This window comes from Ruditapes philippinarum, unplaced genomic scaffold, assembly GCF_026571515.1.
Source record: "Ruditapes philippinarum isolate M1 unplaced genomic scaffold, ASM2657151v2 ctg10645_1_1_1_1, whole genome shotgun sequence".
NCBI lineage: Eukaryota > Metazoa > Mollusca > Bivalvia > Venerida > Veneridae > Ruditapes > Ruditapes philippinarum.
Window position 1 is genome coordinate 9,203 of NW_026853727.1, and position 16,567 is coordinate 25,769.

Here is a 16,567-nt window from a genome sequence, read left to right on the forward strand (position 1 = left end):
AAACATTAGTCTGATAAACAAAAATAGTAGTTCAAGATACAAATACGTATGTTTATTTCTATCGTTGAATTGGTCTTGTAATTTAATTTACATTTTGTCAACACGATGAAATAACACTGAGTTTTATATTTTGTTTCCTTTATTCAAAATAATTTCTCAAAACAAAATGTAATTGGTTTGTTTCGATTTTTCATTATAGACACTGATGTTCAACACCCATGTCCACAGTCAGGTTCTTTCTAATTTGTTCCCTGCCATGTCTAAATTTTGTTCTGTTCTTTTTTACACCAGTATGCGCATGTCTGAGGTGAATCCTTGAAACTGATTTCCGGTTTGCACATAAGATGATCTGGCGGAAGAAAGGGTGTGACATATTTAAAGACTGCGCCCTCTTTTTCCTGCTTATAAAGTAATTTACAAATACATGCGATATGGTTTAGAGCGAAGTGGTGTTTGCTTTACGTAATTATTGATTGATCATAAAACCACAAAAATTACAGCTAAATGCACTTTTATGCTATCCAGTGAAATATTGGGTTTTCTCCGTGAAATAAGATTTAAATCACTCACAGTGTATCACTCACAGTTTTGGTGAAACATATGGAAGCATAAACCTGCCCTTTTAACTTGTGTCTTGTGACTTGCGACTTATGACTTGTGACTTTTGACTTCTGATTTGTGACTTACCTGTCTGACATAAATCGGCGCGTTTTTGAATGAAATATGGCAGACGAAAACGCTTTATATTCTAGAACATTTTTTCCCATTTAATTGAGGCGTTTTATAACAAAGTCTCTTCTTAAATAGTATTTTATCATCTGGGTTAGCTGCGACTTAAAGGCTGCTGAGCATCTCGTATTGTCGACAGTTGTTCTGTCTTATTCAAAATGTAAGTGTTATACAAACCTCTCGCACGTGTAGATTCTCTTAAAATTTATTGTTTTAGTGACGGTTGTGGAAGCTGTTAATATCCTGTAAATTAAGATAGTATCTGAAACATTCGAGGGTTGATGGATTTTTAAATTTTTAAATGTATATTCACATTAATCAATGTGCTAGCTGGCGCATAGTGTCGCCCAAAAGCAAAGATCAGGGTAGCAGGCTGACTGAGTGGTTCACACATTTGACTTGTGATTGGAGGACTTGCTGGCAGTCTAGGTTTAAACCCTGCTAGGTTTGTGCTAGCTGGTGCTTCACTGGGCAAAAAAACTAAACAACCATTGCTGACGTTCCTATAAGAGATTCTAGAGAGTGTCTGTAAGCTCCAACCTTTCTGCACTATCAGACTTAAATAAATTATGTTATGTATTATCCAAAGCAAACCCTTGACATGCGAGTTAAAGATTGAAACAAACAAAAAATCATGAACAATTCATGTTAGATTTTTCTTTACACTATGCTAGAACATATAGTACCAGATATATTGTTGTTATTTGCACTTATTATCCTGACTGTTAACACTATTTTTATATACTTTACAGATACTGACAGATACTGATATAGATGAACAGAAATAAAAATGAAGATTGGGCTCATAATATTAATGATTTTGGCACTTTTTTATGTAGTGATGTGTGTTGTACCAACCTTTTTGCCAAAGAAAACTTTTAATCAGAGGTCCGAACTTATAATTGAATTTTTCAAACTTGGTTTCAAATACACCGAGATTCTAGGATTTTTATTAAATAAACATGAGGTTTTGTTGTCAATGCGGCAATTATATAGATTCCTAAAGAAGTTTAATCTAAAACGTCGGGGATTACAACCTTACAGTCATTGATACCATTCACAAAGAGCTGAATACTTGTGGACAAACTATGGGTTATAGGTTTTTGTGATTAATCATAATGTGAAGACAACTCATCAGGAAGTTATGGAGGTAATGAAGATTTTAGATCGTGAGGGCACTCTTCTGATCTGAGAAGAACCCATCGTCTCAAAAGGCGTGTTTATTGTGCGAAAGGTCCCAAATATATTTGGCATTTAGATGGTTATTGCAAGTTAAAACCCTTTGGATTTTGTATCCATGGTATTATTGATAGATTAAGTAGAAGACTGATCTGGCTAGAGGTATCGGATACAAACAATAATCCATACCTCATTTCAAAGTATTTTTTAAATTCCCTGAAGTCAATTGAAAAGGCACTTCGTATCATACGTTGTGATGCTAGAACAGAAAACTCTGATGTATGCCTTTTACAACAGTTCTTTCGGTACAATGCAATTGACGCTTTTGCAAAACACAGAAGTGTTATAATTGGTAAAAGTACTTCCAATCAACGAGTTGAACGTTGGTTGGGCTCTTTACGACAACAAGATTTACAGTGGTGGCTCAGCTTTTTTTAAAGACTTGCGTGATTCTTGACGATATGATAAACTCGACCCAGTCCATTCTGTTAATCTGAAATTTTGCTTCATGGATCTAATTCAAACACACCTTGATCGAATTGCTCAAAACTGGAATACTCACGTTATTAGACCCCAAAAGAATAACGAGCTCAATTATGGAAAACCTGACGTAATGTTCAATTTACCAGAACTATTTGATTGTCAAGTTTCGGTACAAATGTTGATATACAAGACGTAATTTGTTGTCAACGAATGTATTCCATTCCGAAGAACAGAAATAAAGACTTTAAAGAATTGGCTCAACTCTTGAAACCGGATTTACAAATGGCACATGACACTGAAACGGCATTGCAATTGTTTTTCGAGCTCAATGAATTGGTAAGGTTAGCAGACTACCTGCGACTAAAACAACAATGCAACACGACTACACAGCTGTAAATATATAAATAGCTACTACAAATGTATGTAATTATGTCTCCACAACACTGTCAAACTGTGTTGAAATAGTTCGTCACCGCTTTGTTCTTTCTACATGGATGGAGGATTTTGAAATAATTTAGCACAAATGTTCACCATCATAAGATGTGTCCCAGTATAAGACACATTTCTGCACTGAAGGTCAAAGTCACATTTAGAGGTTAAACATCCACTTCTATATGAATGAGTTGGTTTGAAATAACTTGGCACAAATGAACACCATCACGAGACGAGGTGTCGCTATAAACAGCCGCATCCCTGAGTTGAAGGTCAAGTTACATGGACAGATTATAACTAATCTGTTATAACTTCTTTATTATTTAAGCCAAAGCCTTGATGTTTTAACAAAATTTCATTTGGACAAAAGCAGCCTTCGTCTGAAATGTCAACATTTGGTGTTGACCCATACTTGACATTGACCTTTATCATTAAAGGTTAGAGATGTGTCTGCAGACCGGGTATATCTTCTTACGATGGTGAACGTTTGTGCCAAATTATTTCAAAATTCCTCCATCTAATGTACATAGATGATACTACTGAACCTATTCCGGTAACTACCGCTATATCGCACTCAGTGGTGCCGAGCGATCTGCCATCCAGTGGAGAAACCGGTACTCCTACAAGGCTAGGAAGATAAACAGAGACAGCCCTTTTCTGTGGAACATTAATAGACTATCCTCATTGATAATCGACAGTGATTTCGTTTCTTTTTTGATCAATTATGATATTATTCTTATGTTGATATATACAACTTTTGTTTATGTCCGCACCTCAAATTCAATAAAATGGCTAAACGTCATAGTAGTAGCGTACTTATATATACACTTGTACATGTATTCGCAATAAATATTTCAATCATGACAATAATGAGCTTGGTGTTTTGGATTAATCACAAGAAACTCAAAACTGGAACAGTCAATGACATTTAATTGTGTTTTGCATATAAACATACGAGAATTGCAGATATGGCTTATTTCGAGGGATCACTTTGTTTCGAGATTTTTATTACCATGGCGCGCCCAAGTATGCTGTTGTAAGATTGTTGATGTAATCTGTTTAAAAATATATACATGTAATTGGAAATCCATCAATCAATGTGTCTGACCAAATTTGACAGACAAGTCCCAATCCAAACAACATATGTCATTTGTAGTTTATCTTACAACATGACGATGACTTTAGGTCAACTGACAAGTTTAATTATAAATGTATGTCTAGAACAAAGTTCGCCCGTGCCTGCTCCTGTCTCATTAAAAAAAGTACAAAGTATCCGAGTCTCTTTAAATTGTTTTCAAACAGATAACATCAACAATATTCAAACAGCAGATGATGATGCGACATGGTAAGTAATGCCTGCCACACATATTTTAAAGTAACAAAGTCGATGGTCAGTGTCTCAGTACCGAACCAAAGTGTATATATATTAGAAAGTTTGAATGCTTAAGGTCAAAGCACTTAGATTATATGACCATTTAAAGTCTTTGTACTTGTTGGTCATCATTACCTAGACCTTTTGACCATTAACAGAATAATGGATGTGGTATGTAGAACTCATGAAGGTGCATTTACATATAAAGTTTGAAGGTCCAAGGTCAATGGGTCAATGTCACACTTAGAGGTCAAAGGTCAAATTGTGGTGTGATGTTTCGTGTCTCGAATAAAAGTCATTCACTGATGATTGGATTTTCATATAACCTGGCAAAAATGTTCACTTCTACCAGATGTCTTGACATCACACAGATTCCTCGCTTCAAGGTCAATGTCACACTTAGAGGTCAAAGGTCACATTTTTGTAAAAGATTTTGTTTAAGGAGTAAATGATGATGGGATGTTCAAATAGCCTAGTCAAATTTCCACTATAAATAGACGATGTGTTGCACGCCCAGGTCCCTCTTTCTATGGCAAAGGTCTCAGAGGCCAATTCATGAATTGTCAAATTGTGGTGCATTTTTGTGTCATGTTGGCACGGCATCATGGGCAGTAGTATGTCTCACATTGGCATGTAACTTCCTCAATGAGGTACATGCAAAGGTGTTTTTGGTTGCAAAGAAAAAGACCTCAAAGATTTCACTTTTATTTCTGAAACTAATTGTTTCATTTTTTTAAACTATAGAAGGAACACATAAGCAAAGCAAGGGATGTTCGAAAATTATTGCCACATGACCTTTTTCTGGAAAACCAATAAAGATATTATAAAGATTTGTTTTGCACATTTAAGAATGTTCTTTCTGTTGAAGACTACGCATTTTTTTCTTTCTTAAATCTTGCAGATAACCATTTTATTTTTTGCCCAGTATATAAACCATACCCACTACTGATATGAATTGCTGATATAACATCGTGCATTGATTTTCGCAATATTATATGGTTGTAAAGCACGAAGATAAATGACTAGCAAATGCAATAAAACTTTTTATAACATCTCATTCTCTAAAAGTTTTCCAGAAAAAAGTCAAGTTACAACACTTTCCGAACTACCCTCGTTATATTGGACCTTACAACGACCCATACAACTACACCTCCCTTCTTTCCAAAAATAAGGACATATACCATTGTCTCTCCTCTTTACTAAGATTTTGCTGATATTTACTTATTATCACTATCAACATAAAATCCAAAAAGTTGTTCAATTATTGTTAAACTACATACGATGATCAAACAATGACAAACAACGACGATAACAAATTAAATTACGGTGCATAGCATAAGCTTATGTTACTACATGTAAAATAAATGTTGTTTTAAATAAGTTGTATGCAGTGTGTACGTTTGAAGAAAAAACTACACACCCAAAGCTTAGTTACATGAATATCTATAACTGTGCATGCACCTTGTGAAGAAACCTAGTAGTTTACATAAATCTGAATCTGTTTAGCAATAGTTAACTAAAGGTTACACTCTCATAGGTACTTTATAGGAAAGATGATCAGACACACTGTCACCACATTAAAATTAAACAAACGCAATCTATAACAAATCGAGAAAAGTACTTAAAACGTAGATTATATTAAAATTAACTGATACAATTCAATGAACAAAAATAATCTATGTAAAAACTCGTTCTCTGCCATATTTCATTCAAAAACGCGCCGAACTATCATGTTCAACAGACAAGTCAAAAGTCAAAAGTCATAAGTCACAAGTCACAAGTCAAACGTCATAAGACACAAGTAAAAAGGGCAGGTTTATGCTTCCATAGAAACATGTACTAAATCTAATACATATTAACAATACATTTATTTTGTATCGTTCCTGACCCCACACCCCCCAGAGTTACCAAAATAAAGGTCAAAATGTACAAAAATAGCACTTTCTGCGTTAGTCGCGCAGTAGAAACGTGGGGATAAGTTCTGCAAAATCAATCATTTATTGCACATCGCATCATTAATTATTGCTTGCATTATGATTCTTTTAGTTTTTTATGAGCTTACCTCATTTTTTTGTTTCAAAATTCATTTTCTTCGAATGATTATATGCTTAAATCTCGCCTTTTCACCTAACGGAATGAACTTTAAAACGTCTTATTCATTTTTTTTCTTCAAAATTACAAAGTTTATTTTCTTCGAATGTTTTCGTTCATCTGGAGGCATGCAGCTTTAGAGACACATTATGCCTCAGAAATGAATAAATATTTCATTCTTTAGATAGGGCAATTTTATAACCATAAATAACGATTTTAAAGCATATAAGATATTTTTCTTCTGAAATAAGTAGCGCTGTATACGATAATATTTTTCATATTATTTGTCATAAAAGTAGGAAAATGTAAATAATGTATAGTATTTCAAGTTCAAGATTAAATTGCGAAAAAGCAACAGAGCAAAAATGGTTCAGGTAATTGGCCAGTGAGTAACTCTATGGAAACTATAGCAGGACACCAGAAATAATTTATTTTTTGAGAAATAAACACAAAAGCATTTCCGGTGCATAATGGGCCTTTAAATGTAAGCTATAGGAAAGTCGGTAAGAGGGTATATCAAGCTAAATGGTTTTTGTAATGATTATTGACCTGTTTACTATGCTTTTGAAGATTTAAATAAAAAAGAATTCATAAATAACTTTTAAGTACATGCATTACAAATTATTTACATAAAAAACTACATTGACTTGATGACCTCAGGTTGGTTAAAATCATGTACATCAGATTGATAAAAATATGTAATTACTAATTCATTAATTACTATGATCAATTGATTATTGATTTTTATTTAAAGATAGATCTTATTTTAACAAACACACTTACGTAAATCAGTGGTAAACTAAGGGAAATGCTTGCATCTTCCCGTTTAAAGGATAGGAATTTCCTCTTCCGTACAAAGTTAAAATACATATAAATATACAGCCTTTGTTGATCGACAGTAAAATCAACTTGTCGTCCAACTTGGCAATACCAAAGTTAAAAAAAAAAAGAATTACCAAAAATATCAACGCCTTTCTCAACTTCTGTAGCATCTTAAAAATACAACAAGTAAGTAATTTACATGTTGTTTCATTAAAATGTTTGGTCAAATTTAAAAACAAGTCATATAAAAGTTAAAAGGATGATTTTCTTTTAATTGACGTAATTTATTGATGACTAGATTTGGCAGCTTTAATACTATTTATTATTATGTACAAAATAAAATATAAACACTTAAGTTGTATTCATCCATCAAACTTGATAAACACTTCTTAAATGTGTCCATACATATTGTTCAGATTGAAATATGTAAATTAACCTATCAAATGCTAAATATCTTAATTGGACATGTCCATCTTTCAGTATGGGCAAAACCATTTATCAATATTAGGGATTTTTTTGCACTGACTGAATAGCGAACAGTGCAGACCATGATCAGTCGGCACAGATGTGACGCTCAATTATGGACTGCACCGGTTGCATTGGTAGAATCTGTTGTCGACAACGGGTATGTACATGAATTGTTACATATTTTTCTACATCAAATACTTCCTTTTCTGGTCAGCTAAATTCTATAAGTTTTCACTTTTCTAGAGTATGAACAAAATGGTTTATTTGGGATGTTTGGCTCTGGCCTCATGTGTTGGTATGGCTCTTGGTTACGGAAGTGTAATGACTGGACAGAAGGTCACAGGCTATCCATACATGGCTAACATGGGATATGGGTATGTTCCCTATATGACCCCCAACTCAGGGTTCGGCGGATTCCTCGGTGGGACCGGAAGCTCTGCAGGAGGCATGGGAATGTTTGAAAATATCATACAATGTATGTATTAAATTCCGTTTCATATTTTCATATCTGACGAGTAAATAGAATATATTCTATATTGCTTGAAGTAAAATGACAGATGTACTATCAATAAAATAGTTACTGTTAGTTAAAAATGACAACTAGAATGCACATTACTAGTATTGAGAATCTACTACTACAAATTTGTTTGTTAAAATTAATTCCTATTGTGTCCCTAAAATTTGAAATGTGACAGCTTTGTAGAAATTTCAAACCTTGTACTTACTAAGACTTACAAACCAAAGACAATGCGTGTTCTTATTGTACGTGTTCTCTTAAACTTTAAACTTCACCAAACAGGTACGAATTAATCTAAATTTAAGTTTTTCATGTGTTCTTATTGTGTTCTCCTACACTTTGAAGTGTTTTTGTTTATCTTTGTGATAAACATCTTGTTCTCGAGCACAGGTCTAGGCTCCGGGGGTCTCGGTATCGGCAAGATATCATTACACGCAGTCTCTGATTACGACTATTATCTAAAATAATTACAAGGTATGTAAACTTGGCATTCAATATTAAAACATAGATTATTAAACCTTATTCCTCTTCAACTTGATATGCCGTTATTCTTAATAAGGGATTGTCTGAATCAAACACGTGGAACTTTTTGTGGATTTTTGGCTTCTTGAAGACAAACTTTTATAACAAAGATTTACTTCAGATTCTAGTCTTTTAGTTTGTGTTCATGATGCACTTTTTACTTTATTTATTTCAGAAAGAGGAAGGAGAGTTAACTGTTGAAACGTTTACCACCAAATTTTACTGATCTGTGATCTTTTTGTGTTTTCCTCTCAATATTGCAAAAATAACAATAAAAAAGTTGTAAAACATTTCTTTGCGTATTTTATCAATGTTGCTAAGGGACACAACTACTACACTTTATTTGATTTACACGAGTTATTTCCCTTCCCAAATGACCATCCTGTATAAATCAGAACGTAGTTACAAACTTTTAAAACAGGTTTAAATATTAAAGATTAAAAAAGAAATAACAAAAAATATGAAAAACAGAAATCATTATTACAGTTTGGAAAACTCGAGTTACATTCTGAATCATGTATACTGGCTGCCTAATTTGTCAAGATACTCTTCCACATAAAATCAACTAAAACATCAACATATTTCATTACAGCTAATACATATAAATAGTAGTAAAATTTGCAGTGTCCACGAGATAACGGTTGTTATGTTTCACTTGACACAGTTACACACCGTACAATCAAATGGGTAGAAAACCGTTGAATGCGTCGACAGCCGTACTAGCATAAACTGACTGACTGTGTTCGGGTAAATCAATGTTATTGAGTAATTGTTAACATCTAAAGGAGCCTGCTAACAAATTTCTGGCCCTGTGCAAGCTTTACTTTACGTGAATTTTGATTGAAAATAACCACACATTCCGACGAGATGTGGCAGTTTTAAAAAAGTCATAAAAACTTACCTTTTCTCATGATAATAAATAGTTTTAAGATACGAATAGTAAACGTCAACACTTTGTCATTAAATATAACAAACCATATCTTCAAAAATGCTTTTCTTTTAAAGATATAGGGTTTTTAAGTTTGAAAGTCTTCAAAATTTGAGTAACGTCATCAACCGTTCGCCTCTATTGAATAACATCGACATCCACTCATCAGCCAGAAAAAAACAACGCTGAAAACCGTTCAACGAAACAATTTTTAAGACTTTTGTGCTTTAGTAACTAGGAAAGAGTAAAACATTTTTGTTCATTTAAAATATAGATTAATTCATGGTTTTCAAATCCTCATTGAAAGTGTTCAGAATATTCTGGGTTAGTAAGAACAAAGGAAAAAGGTTCAAATCTTGCGATAATTATTGATAATAGCCGAGATGTTCCTATTGGTCAGACATGTATATTTTGTGAAGTGGAAACATTAGGTAGCCCCGTGCCCTACAAGTTCATATTTCTTTTGTACAATTATTTATAATTGTATTATGTATATATAAAGTCAGACCAGTCTACATATTTAAGTGCAGTAAGGTCGACTATTATTTTAGCAGTTCTTGTTAGTATACATGTAAGTTATTGATTTGTAATCTTCAACAGTTTTGATTATATTTTTAAAAAATACATTTTTAAGCTCTTGGCAAATTAGGAAAAGAAAGACAAAGTTGTTTCTGGTGAAAAAATTTTTTTTTTCTTGTTATGAATTAAAAACAATCAGACAGAAAATAAACAATTATTTTATATAAATAAAGTAATGTCAAACAATCCAGCAAAATGTTGCACTCAATTACTAAACAATCTCCTACGCTTCCCTCCAGCGCCATTTCTCAACCAATCAGCATGAACGCAGACACAAGTATCGGAACTACTTTTCAGACCGGAAGTGACATCATCTTTCATATTATCCTCAAAGCCTCGTTTCCGCTTTCCAAGAGTGATATTTGTGTCACTGGAAGACATCTTTGGCGAGATGTCAGTTACAAATTTTCTGATATGAATTGGATCATTCAAACTAAAACCGCATAACTCTGGCTCGGGATGGCTCGTGCTTTTATTCAGCCATTCAGCGACACTCGCAGATTTTCCTTTCTCCCTATGAGTAGATACATGTAGATGTGGAAGCTCGTTCAAAGCAAGGATCAGTTTGAGAAGCTTAAGTCTGGTTATGAAGTCTAGCTTGTCTGCAAATGAAATAACCCCATTTAATAACATTCATTGTTTCACTGACGAAAACGATTTTAAGGTATGACTTCTCTAACGGGCACTATAAGGAACTGAAAACTTGACGACACAGGTAAGTATTATGCATTACAGGACACCTGCATGCAAAATTTGAACAAACATTTATATGGTAAACGAGTTATGGTCACTTTTCTGAACTCAAGCTTTGATGCTAGCTTTGTCAGAAATGATGAACCTTTAAATAATCTACAATATCGTCCTTATGAAAAAAGTTTCCCATTAATTATTGTTAAATAATTACATTAGTTAACAATCTACGCAAGACAATGATTCTTTCTACACAAAATTTATGAAATATGTATACAAATTAATATGTATGAAAAATGTAAAAAAAAATGTATAAAAATATTCATCAATCATACATATAATTTTGGAAACAAATACTTTTTAATTTGATAATTTTGACGAAAAGGCAAAACGCGTTTAACTTGTATCTTATTTTCAACCGATATTTTACGTCCGCAAATTTATTCTTGAATAGAACTATATAATTACATTTTCACAAAATACGAAGTTTTTCAACTATTGCTTACTTTGATATGTATGTAACATGCTATAGGCCTCCTCTAAAAGTTTGTCTACTTTTGTAACAACGTCGAAATTAAATCCATCTCTTACATGCACGACCTTTCCGTGTTCTGAAGAAAGTATACATGTACATTTAATTTAGTAAATTAATTGATTGTTTGAAATATTAACATTCTTTAGAAAAAGTTAAAGATAAACGTGTGTAATATTTTTTGCAAGAGAAAATGTATTTGAGAGTTATGATAGATCTACATGTAAATATGACTAATCAAAATACCTTCTAACTTTCTCTCTTCGGCTGTTGAAAACTTTTCTGATATTCGCTGAAGGTCAAGGACGTCAAGGTGTTTGGAAGCTTGGAAAATTTGGCAAATATTCCTTGTATTCGATTTTGCCTCGGCTTGCAAATATTCAACGTTGCCCATCTGCATTGGATGTTTTTCTTCTCTAAATGGCAAAAGGGCAGACGAATTTACATATTCGGAAGACTTCGGATGAATAGGAACAACGTTTACATCTGAAGGGTTTGCCGTGTCTGCTTTGTTATGTAGATGATCATCCTCGATTGTTGACGGACTTTCTGAATCCTCGTAGTCCAGCGCTGTACCAGACTGATGGGAACAATTTAACAACAGTCCTGCAATAGATAAATAAAATATCAAATATCAGTCATTCCGGAAGTCCGTGTATATTTAATATCATAAAAAATACCATTGATGAATTTATTAACTTATCTGACAATGCTTACATCTACATCATACTGCTTAACAATCAATTCTAATCAAATCAATCTTACTTTCGGGGCCTTACCAGACGGTTATCTCAAACCCTCGGAATGATTCATATTTAGAAAGAAAATAAAAAAATACGTATTTTTAAAGGCTTGATTAATAATATTTACTACAAATCTTTAATCATGAAATTGAAATAATATAGTGGCCTAACAGTTAAACTGCCTGCCTCTCAACTTAGGGATTTTGGATCGTGAGTTCGAGCCGAAACCTTGTTACAAAAATTCTTTTTCTGCAAACCTTTCATTTATGCGGTAATTTCCAAGGGAAATTTTTCTATTTCGTTGACGTAAAAGTGCCAATTTTAGCTTCTATTGCAGGTCCAAAAATGTTAAACGGCGATTAAATGAGATGATGTTATACTCAAGTATTTGTATATAATTCTGGTTCAGGGTAATAATCTTTACTCGACAGGCGACAGTAAGTCACTTAGTCATCCATAATAATTGTCATTGGGTTTATTTTATTCCCTGTTGAAATCATTTCGTACAAATTACCAAGTGTATTTCTACAGGTCTATGCACATAAACTGATTAATATAAAAAATAAAAATATTAAGAAGAAACTTCAATTGCAAGGAAACTTGGCAGGCAAAGACAATTCGAAGCATTTCATTTTTATAATATAAATGTATTATATATCATAATACAATTCACGTATACATTTAAAAAATAAACTTAGAAAATGTAACTAAATTTTATTTATTTCGATCCAATTCGTAGCGTAAATTCAAAGACTACGAAATAAATATAACTGTAAAATATTCATCTTTATAACTGTTTTCTCCTCTTATATTAGAATCTAGTGTTTGTGCCATCATCAGTCGTTGTCATACAAAATATGAATAAAACATCATCTGTCTTACTTTTGAATGCGCGCTGTTTGTAACTATGATACATTTGACGGTCTGTGACGTCACGTGTCTATGACGTAAGAGAAATTTTATTGCACAATATCCATGACGTCGGAGATAAGATGTGATTGATACCAATTAAATGTGCCTTAAACAACTTGCGTCTAGAAGATAAGTTGTACAAATATTAGAAACATATCTTCAAATATAGTGACTTAAAATTGTCTTTATTTATGACGTTCATGAATTTCAGAATGCTTTGCTCTTTCAAATACATTTTTTGTACATGATTTAAAGGTATATTTATAAGGATTAGATTTCTTTTCGGTAGAAAAGGCAAACACGTGTTTATTTATGTTTCTTTTTATAGATTTATACAATTTTGTATGTTTATATTACAGGAAGCAAGTAGTAGAAAATGTCAACAAAGCATAAACATGTAGTACTTAGATTTTCTTACAAATACTGTATTATATTGTGTAAAAGTTTGTGTTTTTTACGATATTTTATTTCATCTCGTGAACATTCTCACGACAGTCGTGATAATACCGTCTTTATTCTCTCGAGATGAAATAAAATTTCATCTAACACAAAAACAAACAAATATCCTCTATAAATTTGAAAGGCAGCCAATTTGTACTTCAGTACTTTGATGCAGGCGACTGTCAAAATTCTTTTCACATAAGTGTACCAATACTTTTATCTTGATTTGATGAATGAGAAAAAATAGATACAAAATAAGTCATTCGACAGAACACAATGAAAAAACAATCGTTAAAGAAAATTTCAATAATGATATTTAAATTAAACTGGCTATTCTTTTCCTGATCGTGATAACACTTCTTATCTGCCTGTTCTTTTCGTACAGAGAGAAAGACGTTAGAGCAAATCTGACGTTTAGTTGACAAGGTTTCTGGTACAAAATGGACTAAGTATTTAAGCCACGTGGACAGCCATAGCTACTCATTTGAATTTAGCGTTCGTTCTCGCATACAGATCTGCACACGACATTGGAGTGAATAATTCGTCTACAATCGCTTAAGGCGTTTTATCTTATCATTATGCCATTCCACGAAAAGCGGCGTATGGTCCCCAAGTAAAATAATGCGTGGGCCCTAAACGAGAAAACAATGGGCGGAACTAAATAAAATGGAATTTTGAAAGAGGATCAGAGGTTATTAAGCCTGCATATCACAGATATGACGTCAAAAGACAAAATTAAAAAGCAGGCAACATATCCTAAAGGTGATTCAACAATATTCAAGTAGGAATATTGGAACCACCCAACAAGAGAAATGCCAAAAAGTAAAAACTAAAAGTACTACAAACACAACAATAATGGCCTGCTGAACGATCTTTAAGGATCGGAAATATAACAAATCATTCTTGTAGCATGACCTAATTCTCATATATAAGAATATCACATATTAAACCACAGAGCTAAATTGAAAGTGTAGAGGAAGCCATGACGTCATACATAAATTATGTATAATAATAATAATAATAATAATAATAATAATAATAATAATAATAATAAAATCTTTATTTATAGAAAGTAACATACAAAGTTTATACAGTGAGAAGAATACTTATTTTCAGTACATTTGTACAGCCTTCTGATTTGACAATAACAAAGAACAAATGTAGATCCATACAAAATCTAAAATTCTTTTTGTACAAAATAAGAAAATAAAAATTAAAAAAAATATATATTCTTGAATGTAAAGGTTTGATACTTGTATTTTCATTCATTCATCCGACTCATATTTATCTTAGTAATTATAGATAAATTCGCAAAAATGAAAAAAATTATATTAGTATCAACATTTACAAATTGGTCAATTTTCATCATGTATCCAACTTTAAACTTAGAAATAAATTCTACAGCTATTTTTGAAATATTGCAAAGTCGGATATTGTTTGATAGTAATAGGAAATTTGTTCCAAACGTCAATTCTTAAATAAGAAAAAGAATCCTTTAAATAATTAGTATGAGGTATACTTTTCAGGATAAGATCCTTATGACTAATTGAGCGGGAATTTTGTAATTCATTATCAAGGATATATAACCACGTAAATTCACATTTTTTTGCGAGGTTTACCGAGACAACGTTTGACACGAGGAATTTTACAAATACATATATGTATACGTGTTGTCTAAAAAAATATTACGGTAATTACAAAAAATGTTGCAAAATGTATAAAAAGTGCTCAAGATTAAAAAGATGTAAATTATACTCTACAATATATTAAAATGTAAACAGATCCCTTTATATAAAACAAGATGGCAGAAAGTAATTAGCTTCAGGGTTAGGTTAATCTCCCGCAAAAGATTGTGGGCCAAGATTTGAAAAATTCCTATTATTAGAGCTTCTAATCTCTCTCTAATGAAAGTCTCTGTTAAAACATATATTATATAAGAAGAATACTCAATGACATAATACAAAATCAAGTAAAAGTTTAAAAAGGGTTAAAAATACAAATTTTGAGCAATCAATTATGTTAACGACGGAACAAGTAGAACTGTCCAGTTGATTCCCTGTAACAGAGAACGGAATCAATTTCAGTAGTAACACTTAAAGATCCTGTATGTTTTGTGATTGATATTGTGACTGTGTGTATACCACACTTGCAAATATTATATTTGTATATAATTATGCAAATAAAATAATGTTCAAACATCAAAGAATATGCAATATGTGTACTGCAAACATTTGTGCACATTATATTTAATCAATAAATTACTGGCATTCATTTCTTATTGGAAAATTTGACTGAGAATTTATAGAAACTAAATTTCTAATTACCTCCCTTTATTTACATGAAATGTTAAATTGGGCAATATCTTTATAAAAAATGCTTATTGGAACTTACAAAATTGACAAATCTTAATTTGAGCATCGTATTTATGAAATAAAACCATGAAAGAATTGTGATACAGGATCTTTAATATATAGATAATTATATGTTAATATACGAATATTATTTAGTCATGATGAACAATTAAACTGTTATATACTTTAACTGAATTTTCCTTTCAAATTGATACAGTTCATTCATTTTCTGTTAATTTCAGAATACATAATTATTATATTATTTATCAACGTTATAGAAACAGACTGCCCGAATGTGCTAGCTTGCCTGGCTCTAGGCAAGTCATATTTGTGTCAGCAGGTTTAAAAGTTCACATATAACATCAGATATCATTTTGAAAGTACCAATCTTTCATAATCTATTGTTTATCAAATAATTGATAATTTTCTTCATATTTAGAATCTTTTATGCACCTATATTTAAATTGTGTATGCTAAAATGACTAAAAAATGAGTAATAGTACTAAAGTGAAATGGTCTACAATGGACATATTTTATTTAATTGTTTCAAATATTAATGAAAAAACAGTTGCAATAAATCTTTTAGAAAAATGTATAAAATATTTCTAGGTAAAAACATGTGGATTAGAGGTCTAAGTGGTTTAATATGAACATTTATATGATATGAATACAAATATTTTGTTCTAAAACAATTTATCATCTACTATAAATAAAGCTATGTATTTTTGATCGTGTATCTTACACTTACCAACATCACTAATATATAATTATATAAT

The 16,567-nt window shown here is 31.9% G+C and overlaps 1 protein-coding gene and 1 long non-coding RNA gene across 2 annotated transcripts; one reads left to right on the forward strand and one right to left on the reverse strand.

The window, feature by feature from the left end:
- Positions 1-7,216: 7,216 nt before the first annotated feature.
- LOC132737646 (uncharacterized) lies at positions 7,217-8,570 on the forward strand. Its single transcript, XR_009626762.1, has 3 exons — positions 7,217-7,294; positions 7,820-8,051; positions 8,439-8,570. It is a non-coding gene; the product is annotated as an uncharacterized LOC132737646 (long non-coding RNA).
- Positions 8,571-10,297: 1,727 nt separating this feature from the next.
- Positions 10,298-12,000, reverse strand: LOC132737647 (uncharacterized). The gene is made up of 3 exons (XM_060724979.1): positions 11,591-12,000; positions 11,319-11,423; positions 10,298-10,724 (listed from the first exon to the last, which is right to left on the reverse strand). The coding sequence occupies exons 1-3, from the start codon at positions 11,742-11,744 to the stop codon at positions 10,327-10,329; spliced, it is 657 nt and encodes a 218-aa protein (XP_060580962.1). The 5' UTR covers positions 11,745-12,000; the 3' UTR covers positions 10,298-10,326.
- Positions 12,001-16,567: the final 4,567 nt, after the last annotated feature.

What these genes read in the sequence shown, in the direction of transcription:
- LOC132737647 (XM_060724979.1), bottom strand. Translation starts at nt 11,744, where the DNA reads ATGCAGATGGGCAACGTTGAATATTTGCAAGCCGAGGCAAAATCGAAT. An exon ending in CGAAGAGAGAAAGTTAGAAG is followed by an intron (nt 11,424 to 11,590) that starts GTATTTTGATTA and finishes TACTTTCTTCAG; the next exon opens with AACACGGAAAGGTCGTGCAT. An exon ending in CATGTTACATACATATCAAA is followed by an intron (nt 10,725 to 11,318) that starts GTAAGCAATAGT and finishes TTTCATTTGCAG; the next exon opens with ACAAGCTAGACTTCATAACC.